The 9,583-nt window shown below is 50.2% G+C and overlaps 2 protein-coding genes and 1 non-coding gene across 4 annotated transcripts; all 3 read right to left on the bottom strand.

Moving 5' to 3' along the window:
* Nucleotides 1-2,206: 2,206 nt before the first annotated feature.
* LOC119352350 (CRS2-like protein, chloroplastic) lies at nucleotides 2,207-5,537 on the bottom strand. Of its 2 annotated transcripts, none has more exons than XM_037619018.1 (9): nucleotides 5,335-5,537; nucleotides 4,713-4,924; nucleotides 4,544-4,628; nucleotides 4,358-4,425; nucleotides 4,154-4,204; nucleotides 4,005-4,078; nucleotides 3,158-3,216; nucleotides 3,002-3,078; nucleotides 2,207-2,457 (listed from the first exon to the last, which is right to left on the bottom strand). In XM_037619018.1, the coding sequence occupies exons 2-9, from the start codon at nucleotides 4,878-4,880 to the stop codon at nucleotides 2,326-2,328; spliced, it is 714 nt and encodes a 237-aa protein (XP_037474915.1). In that variant the 5' UTR covers nucleotides 4,881-4,924; nucleotides 5,335-5,537; the 3' UTR covers nucleotides 2,207-2,325. The 2 variants fall into 2 exon arrangements, with proteins under 2 accessions (XP_037474915.1, XP_037474916.1); XM_037619019.1 differs by having other exon boundaries at nucleotides 2,374-2,447.
* A 1,645-nt stretch (nucleotides 5,538-7,182) lies between these two features.
* On the bottom strand, nucleotides 7,183-7,256 carry TRNAN-GUU. The gene has a single exon. It is a non-coding gene; the product is annotated as a tRNA-Asn (tRNA).
* A 119-nt stretch (nucleotides 7,257-7,375) lies between these two features.
* LOC119352348 (cytochrome P450 89A2-like) lies at nucleotides 7,376-8,977 on the bottom strand. The gene has a single exon (XM_037619017.1). It carries the CDS (start codon nucleotides 8,975-8,977, stop codon nucleotides 7,376-7,378), a length of 1,602 nt encoding a protein of 533 aa, XP_037474914.1.
* Nucleotides 8,978-9,583: the final 606 nt, after the last annotated feature.

Here is a 9,583-nt window from a genome sequence, read left to right as displayed (position 1 = left end):
AGCGCGCGGGAGGCGGAGGCGTTTTTTTATTTTGTTTTATATGTTAATTATGAAAAATGGGCCTTTTAAGTGGCCGTGGAAACTGGGCCGTTTTGTGGCCGCCCCCTATATATATTTTATGTTTTTCTAAAATGTGTTTATTTAGTTTTTTAGTTATTTCGTTTTAGTTTTAATATTTTTTTATTCACGTCCACCCCGGACACGATTTGGGGTGCGGCCGCGCGGTGCGCGCACGTACGACCCATCTGACAAAGGCGGACACGGGCGAACCCATCGGCGCCCCAAAGGGACAAAATCCGGCTAATTCGAACATCTGTTTGGGGTCGCGCGGTGGAGTTGGCCTAAAAGATACTTTGCCATGGACTGGGATCTTCTTCCTCAAGACCCAACCGAAGAGGCACGGCATGAAATAACCTCTCACGGTGCTGGGAGTCACAAAGGATCAAATGATCCACCCATGTCGAAGACACATTGCCACTCGCACCACGGCGGAGGCCCCCACCTCGCACTCGCACCCACAAATCTATCTTGAGAAAAGCTTTGATGTCCATGGTCCCCTGTAGATCGAGCCCAATCGAGGCTCCCGCGCTCCCCAGCTTTTGGCGCCTCCTCCAAATCATTCGTCCATAATTCACCCCGCACGCCACTCCACGCACCACCCCCCTCCTCTCCCCAGCGCGTAGGGGTAGAGGGGTAGGCCGGCCGGGCGGAGCGAGCAGGCATGCGTCCCCATCCACCACCCAACTCCGCCATTGCTTCCCCTTCTTCTTGGCCCTGTCGATCTAGGAGTGGCAAACGGCCCGGCCGGCCGGCCCTGCGCGAGGGTCAAGATTCGCCTATTTCCACGAGACGCTGCCGCCGCGGCGCGCGCACCAGCCCAGCAGTGGCTGCCCGGTGCGGTCGGTCCCTTGCCCGTGGAATTTTGAAAAATATGATTCGGGGTCTCCGAGGAATCCTCCTCCTCCTTTCTGTAACACTGACTGTAACTCTGCTGGCGCACGCACGTCCGGCCGGCCGGCGGGGCGACTGGTCTTTTCCGAGGGCGGGCGGGAGGAAGGGGCCAAGGGGAAAACGAGGAGGAGCCTTGCTGCTGGCGAGTCCGTGATGACACGGACCGGACCGGCGATCGAGCTGACCCGACGGAGAAGCGCGTGCTGTGACACTGTGAGTCAGCACGGCTGCACGGGGTAACTGCACTGCATGCATGGTGTTACAGCTGCCTCCTTCCACGGCCGCACTGCGCCCAGAGCCAGTGCGGTGGCCGGTGGGGTTGCCTTCATGGCTGGGTCGGGTCGGGCCGGGATCAGTAAAGGCAAAGGTGATGAGGCGGGCGGCCCTGGGGTCGGATCATTGGTGCCTGGTTTGGGCCGTGTGGGTCGACCCCGGGCAGGGAGTGAGGGACGGAGCATTGGTGCCTGGGGTGGGGGTCCGTGTGGCAGACGCGGCTGGAGGGAGATCACTGGGATCGTGCGCGGAGCAGCGGTGCCCCACGCACGGCCACAGCGCGCAGGCAGGCACACACTGGCAGTGGTGTGATCTTTTCCATCCATCCATCGTCTGCCCCTTGCGAGTCCCGGGTGGTCATCGTGCTCTCTCTGTGACTCACCGGAGACGACACCAGAGAGACGTGTTGGTGTGGGCGAGGTGACACTGCGACGCCCACACCACGGGTACTGCTGCCGGCTGCCGCTCGCTGCTCCGGTCCACTCCACCGTGCTTCCTTCCTTCCTTGCTGAAAACTTGAATTTAAAATGGTGAGCTGTGACATATTATTGGTCTGCCTTTCTCATGCCATTTCTGGGGCACTGCCTGTGAGTGATCTGCGTTTCCTACGTGGAGAGATCAGGTTGTGGTAAAAGGGAGCCGACACTTCTTTTTTTTTTTGAGGGGGGGAGCCGACACTTCTGCCAAGTTTAATTTGCGACAGGAGATGAGATAGAGATGACGGTCCCCGGCCCGTACCACGCCCAGATCCACATTGTTCGTGCCTGAGGCTTGCCACGTAGGCTGCTTGCTCATCCTCAGACCATCGAGAAAAACCCTCACAAATTGCAACCACATAAGCACATCTGGTGGAAATTGAAATGGAAGTAGACTGCTCTTCCTTCCTTTCTTCCTTCCTTCCTTCCTGTGAAAACTCTAGGAGAAAAAACTTCATGATTCACCCCTTCAAAAAGAGACGAGAAAACAGGATTTACAACGAGGGTGAGACAACTGTCGGTTTTATAGATCTTTTACCATGCGATTTATACTACAGGAGCACATAGACCTTGCAGAAAGCACACAACATTTCTCCAAGCCCAAGCGGCTTGTTGCCATCTTGAATTACGAGTGCTGGTCATGTGAGACCAGATGCTTGTACTTCTGATCCACATTTGACAGCCTCGCCGCCTCCGTCAAGCCCTTGGTCACCACCATCTTCAGAATGTCACATCCCTCCTTTATGGCTGAATCGATCTAGGTTCAACACAGGAAGACACAAAACACATTAAGCATCCGGTTGATGTATGCGGCACTCTAGACAAAGTGTGGAACACCCCTCCACTCAGTCAGTCAGCCAGACTATGTTCAGTTTGAAGCACAATATCTGTGTGCATCTAGTTTGATCACAGAATATACCGGTCACCAAATTTAAGTTTTGGAAACCATTTTAATGCCCAAATGATTCCTCCTATTCCTGGCTCTAGTGTGCAAAGAATAGTGGCAATAGACGAATGCAGTCATAAAATGGGCTGACTCAGTTAAGTGTTTGCTATTTGCAAGAAACATTGCAGAAATTCAACAAGGTTTAACTGAAGCAGATTAAATTAAGAGCTTGCTTATACAATATTGTTTGGTCATACCTGTCCTAGCAAATTAATGGACATGATCATGTAACCACAGAACAAATGAAGGTGTTTAAAATATTAATTTACTAAGAAGTAAGAACAATTAAGAAACGATAATAAAAAGAAGCATAACATCAAAATTGAACTACATGATAAAAGCAATAAAGATTTACCCGTTCCCGACCAGTCTTATTGAACTTCTGAAGCACAAAAGCTTTGGGATCCATCTGACCAGGCGGTCGTCCAATTCCTACATATGCCAAGCAATGACTTTTTTTTGGGTCCAGAAAAGGAAAATAAAATCTGAATCCTGCAGCTGTCAAACCTACCAATCCTTAATCGACCAAATTCCCGGTTCTTGCGAAAATGGTAGATCACACTCTTCAACCTGATAAACTAACAAGGTAAATGTTTCCTGTCAAGATTAAATATAGCCCTCATCTGACGGAACATCACATAGATTTGAGAGAGCTAACGATCTGCATTCACACACAAATAACAAACTTAATGATGGAGCATTCTATCACACTCATTCGAGAGTGCTTATGTTCTGAAGATGATTTTCAGTAACTGACCACTCCCTACGTCCCTATTCACACGTCCCACATGAATTTGAGGTTCAATTTTGACCAACAAAACTTGAATTATATGTCACAAAAATAATACCATTTTACTTGTATTAAACTGTAGTTTTCAACAGAGCACAAAGTCAAAGTCTATGTTAAATGGCAAGTAGAAACAAGTGTACTAAAAGGATCATGGTGGCATGATAAAAATGAAAAGAAAAAACATGTGCATGCAGGGATACAACAACAAACATGAAGTATAATTACTAATTCGGTACACCTGCTTTATCAATGAAATGGGCAAAGCTTTTCCCTCCTGTAAAAAAAACTACAGAACGAAAAAGAAGTTCTGGCAATCTCAGTTTCTCGAAGATAAGTAACATAATGTTTACCAGTTCACTGAAACAGGTATCTCCTAAGGGCATACCAGCAGACTAGATTACAGGTCTAAGACAACGGTCTGACATTTTAAACAGATAAATTACAGATCTATGCTTTTTATTATTTCTGTATTTAAACACAAGGAATGAATACATTGTTTTCCCTTTGGAATCTTTTGACACAGGAATAAAACTCTTTCAGAGAGCACATAAAGTTAAGGTTTACCAACCCATTGTGACGTCCGTATCCTCCTTTAGGTTGTAAACGGAGAACTCCACATGGCAGGTCCGTGTCATCATATGCCTAAGACTCATAAAACAGAGAAGTCAGATCACTATATAAGGTGGCGCCGATGAAGATCAGAAAACAAGTGCTTACCACTATGACACGGTGAAGTGGCAGTTTATAATATGCAGCAAGTGCACCAGCCTATAATAAGAAAAGGAAAAACAGAGGGGTGTCAGCATCACAAGCATTTAACATGCTGTCGTGGTTCACAGTCAAGCCAGTTAAAATGAACTGCATCGCATGAAAAATGTATAGTATAAAATTTAAATAAGTCTTCCAAAACTGCTTGCTTACAGATTCACCACTCAGATTTATGTATGTTTGAGGCTTGGCAAGCAAAACAGGGACACCATCTACCACCCCTGCGGAAGGCCCGCACTTTAAGTCAATTCAAGTCTTTGGTACTTTGAAAACAGAATATGGATTACTCAAAGAGTAAAGAGAAACATTCTTTCTGAGAGATTACAGATGGAGCCAAACCTTCACCAAATAGTGCTTTGAAATGATGCGTTGTCAGGGATATGCCCTGAGACTCTGCAAATGCATCTATCATATCAAACCCAACCTGCAAGGCGAAACAACACAAAGGAACTCTGAGAATAAAGCCGGGCCACTGAATTCCAGACAAAAGATGAGAAGGAGAACTTACATTGTGTCTGGTGGATTGGTACTTCTCACCGGGGTTACCGAGGCCAATAAAAAGCCATGGTTGTATTACCGAGCTCGATGAAGATGGAGGTAGTGGGGATGTCCGGCAGGTGGAGATGTAACGCTTTGAAAGGAAGGGGGCAAATCTCATCCAAAGCTTTGTCCGCATGATTTACTTGATCGTAGGCGTCCAGACTGCCACAAGTGCAAAACCTGATGGAAAAAAAATCCGTGAGGTAAGCCAATTCTGTGAGTGACCATTGGACCCAAGCCTTGCGCATCCAAACAATGTCTAGTGAGTAGTGACGCACATTGGCCACAATAGAACATGGAAGAATCCAAGGTAGAAAGAGCTCGAGCAATCATGGAAGAAAGCACTTCTACAATCGCCGCATCTAGCTTAAGCATTTCATCATACAGCTGCTAGACAATAACATGTGCCGGCCTCATCCCTGTGCCTGAGTTGCAAAACTATCCTGAACTCTACATCATGGTTTCGATCAGATAATCGGATTTGATTGGCCTCCGTGCTCGAAGTGCGAAAAATCTCCCAAAATGGCAGTCCCCCGGTCACATTTGAAAATTCAAGTGCAGACGAGGAGTAAAGACCAGAGAATGCTTACAAGTCGGCTGCAGAGGGCGCGATCCCCACGGCACCGGTGAAGACCGCCGCGAAGCAGTGGGCACCGCCGATGCACCTGGCCTTGATCCGCTCGTTCCCGTCAGCGCGTTCTGGGGTGTGGAGTGGCCGCCGGCTCCAGCGCCGTCGCGTCGCCTTTTCTCCCCTGAGAGGTTCGCCGTCGCGCGCCGTTGTGTGGGCAAGAGAATTTGGTCTCTCACCAGTGTGCTTGGGCCTCCAGAGACAGTGGTAAGCTACAACCCATTCTGTATGGGCCCAAAGTATAGGCCCCGATTTGAAATGCGGACCTCAAACTTAAAAGATTGCAGTGGTGTAAAAAGGAACGACAACGAGTGAATATCATTTATGTCAAAAAAAGGTTTCAAAAATACATTTAGGAAAAAACCGGCATGAAATTTTCTCACGTGTTGTTTGGATGTCATATAGGAGAGACACACAATGGTAGACACATAGAGGAAACAATATAAAATGAGACCGTGTGAATATGAAATTCATTGGAATCAAGATAGCCATTTGTTTATTCCAAACAGCGTCAAATTAAAATCTCAATATTCTGGAAAAAGAGTAAAATCTCTGTATAAATACCATCCTTCAAAATTCATAAGCTTTTACAAAACTAGATAGTACCACGCAGATTGCTGCAAGAATTTATAGCAATAAATTTGTCGAGGACAAATTAGAAGCCTCGTGAACTTCTGATTTCTTTTTTTTTTCTAACATTAGTACAGACACAAATGCCCATATACACTCACCTCTATGAACATACACACGCACATCCTATCCTTATGAGCATTTTCGAAAAACTGAGTCGGTATATCGTCTTAAAATTTACGAAATCACCGTAGGCACCTCGTCGTTGACGGGAACGTCTCCTCCCACTGAATGCGCATCGCCTAAAATCCTAAAATAAATCCAGAAATAAATGCGAGCACCAGAGGTGGGCTGAGGATACTACAGTCCCTCTAACCATCCAACTGCAGGTTGATTCTCGTGAGCTTCTGGTTTCGGTGGAACGTTTTTGGTGTCAAAAATAAAGATTGACAATGACGATGAACCCCCATGGCCTTCTACCTTTGTCAGAATAATTTGTTGCTAAACATAAAAAAAAAATGATGATGTGGTACCCTTACATGTGCTGAAAAATGGGATCATATGTAGTATGTCAGCATACATGCCACTGTGTGCAATGTTCTCTTCTCATTACAAAAGTTTTAACATTTTTGGAACAAAGCTATGGTATACATTGTGTTATCATGTTCTTAAACTGAGGGTACTAATGCATTATATATATATTATATAGAAAAGGCAAATTTACATATCTTCAACATGTACTTATTCTCTACCAAAGTTGTCAAAACAGTAAAATAAATATAGCAGGAAAACATGATATTAAAATTACACTTTTGTATAACATACCCCGTGCCGGCAGGCTCACGAAAGTTGATATAAAATCTGAAACCAACTGCACGGACAAATATCTAAAAGGACAGTAAGATAAATATTGCAGGAAAACACATTTGATTTTGAAAATAATACTTTTCTCCCTCTGATGCCAATCTTGAAAAATTAACAAAAAAATTGCTCTAGAAACAAGAGAAAATCTGCACATCTTCGACAAGATACTTATTCTCTTGCAAACTCGACCCATATTAAAGAAAGTCATGAAACATGATATTGAAATAATTCATTTTGATTTTCTTTTATGAAATACGTGCATGAAAGTTTTTTTTGCGGGTATACATGCATGAAAAGTTAATATGCATAAAACCATAAATCAATCGCAAGGACAAATATCTGTAAAAAAAATTACAATACCAAAAAAATAAAAATACGCTAGAAGGAGGGCTTGAACCTCCGACCTTGTGGTTAACAGCCACACGCTCTGGCCAACTGAGCTATTCCAGCTTTTTAATTAATTTTAAATTTTACTTTATTTGATACGTCTGTAGGACGCTGTTTGTTATATTTCTGTACAATGGCCAACGTATGTGCACCCTACCCATACGTGTAACCATCGCACACATTCAGACTGGCCGAACTAGCCGGGGGCGTCTGGGCGCCACGCGCGCGCGCAGCGGCTGCTCCATGGTCACCGTGAACTCCGGCCTCTCGGCGAGGTCGACGCCGCCGCCATCCTCCGCCGCAGACCACTCGAACCGCCTCACCAGGTTGGCCACGAAGAACTCCAGGTGCAGCATCGCCAGCCCGAGGCCGGGGCAGATCCTCCGGCCGGCCCCGAACGGCATCATCCTGATCTCACGGTTCCCCGTCAGGTCCACCCCGGCGCCCTCCCCGCCGTCCAGGAACCGCTCCGGCCTGAACTCCTCTGGCCGGCTCCACACCTCCTCGTCCAGTGACACGTCCGCCACCGAGAAGTTCAGCGACGTGGCCGCCGGCACGCGTAGCCCGTCCAGCGACGCCTCCGTCGGAGCCGCGTGCGACAGCAGGAAGTGCGCCGGCGGGTGCCGCCGCAGCCCCTCCAGGACCACCGCCTTCAGGTAGCGCATGCTCGACAGGTCCTCCTCCGCGACGGCGTCCTGGTGGTCGTTGGTGATCGCCGCGTCGATCTCATCCCGGAGCCTCGCCTGGATCTCCGGCTGCCGGACCAGGTTCGCCATGATCCACTGCAGCGCGGTCACCGTGGTGTCGACGCTGGCCGTGAGGAACTCCGTGCAGAGGCTCACCATCTCAGCCTCAGAGAGCGCGCGCTCGCCGCCATCCTCTTCCTCCTTGGGGAGCCGGTGCGCGAGGAGCGTGTCGACGTAGCAGTACGCCAAGGTGCCGTCGCCACCGTCAGCCGTCAGCAGGCTCCGTTCTCTTCTTGCTGCGATTAGTGGCATGAACAGGTCCTCCTGCTTACTGCGGATGGACATCACCTTCCTCCACCGCCGCCGGAACAGCCTCGTGGTGAGCGCCGGGCAGAAGGCGAAGACCTGGAAGCCGATGTAGGAGGAGAATAGCTCTCTCTGCACGGCCTCGATCTGCCGGACGCGTCCGGCCGGCAGTCTGCTCCCGAAGCACATGTACGTGAGCAGCGAGAACATGGAGAACTGGAGGCACTCGACAACGGTCACCACGCCGCCCTCGCTCCGGGACGACTCGTTCTCGAGGTCGGAGGCGAGGAGCGCGAGCGCCCAGCGCCGTGCGGGCGCGAAGAGGCGGGCGACGCGGGAGGGGTGGAGGACGCCGGAGGCGAGGTTCCGCCTGAGGGAGCGCCAGAGCGGGCCGTAGGGCGCGGAGCTGACGGTGCGCTGGGCGGAAGTGAGGACGACGAAGGGCGCGATGGCGGGCGGGCGGCTGGCGAAGGTGTGCCCGTGCTGGACGAGGGCGCGGTGGGCGACGCGGCGGCCGGAGACGAAGACGGCGGGGCGCGGGGAGAGGAAGCCGAGGGTGAGCACGGGCCCGTGGCGGCGGTGCAGGTCGCGGATGGCCGGCTCGAGGCGGGAGCGCGCGCGCCAGAGCCAGAGCAGCGGGCCAAGCACCGGGACGGCCGGCGGGGACGGCGGCAGCGGGAGGCGGCTGGCCTTGGACGGCCGAAAGGCCGGGAGCAGCAGGAGGAGGAGGGGGAGGAGCACGGCGCAGGTGGCGAGCGGGAGCAGGAGGAGGTACGCGACGGCGGCCTCCATTGTTGATCGATCGATCAGTTGGTCGGGGTGCCGGTGCCGCAACGAGCTGCGTGCCTGCCATGGCTATCTATACGTAGCCGCTGATCAGCGGCCACCGCCTCACCGGTGTTGTGTTGGCACGCTGCTTCTGCTGACCGGTGCGTTGGCACGAATCCACTACGGCGATCTCGCAGGCGGTGCGGGGGCGGGACATGTGGCGCAGCTGGGTTAAGCGGCCGGGGCCAGATGGAAGGCTCCGTCGGCCACGGTGGTGCCGACGCCGACCGCCGCCGATAGATGGAGTCGGCCCGGCCCGGAGGACTGTGCGGTTGCCGTTGCATGGAGACGTGGAGGACGCTCCAGCCCGCCAAGCAAGCCTTACAGAATGGCCACGTTCTAAATCAAACATGGTACGAGGATCAGACCAGCTGAACATAGATTCATCTACAGGAAAGATGCCAAGCTGAACCTGACAGCTCATGCATGGGAAAACCTTGAAGTTGGCTGACATTATGAAAAGCCCTTTCTCAACGATGTTTGCCTCTTTATTTATAAGGCAGGAAATAGGTTCCATTAAATTCAGAAAAATTAAATATGGCTGTCTTGCTATACTTTCCATGCTCTTTC

This window comes from Triticum dicoccoides, chromosome 2A (genome assembly GCF_002162155.2).
Source record: "Triticum dicoccoides isolate Atlit2015 ecotype Zavitan chromosome 2A, WEW_v2.0, whole genome shotgun sequence".
Classification (NCBI taxonomy): Eukaryota; Viridiplantae; Streptophyta; class Magnoliopsida; order Poales; family Poaceae; genus Triticum; species Triticum dicoccoides.
Note: the sequence above shows the minus strand (reverse complement) of the source record. Positions and strands in the feature narration are given on the sequence as shown.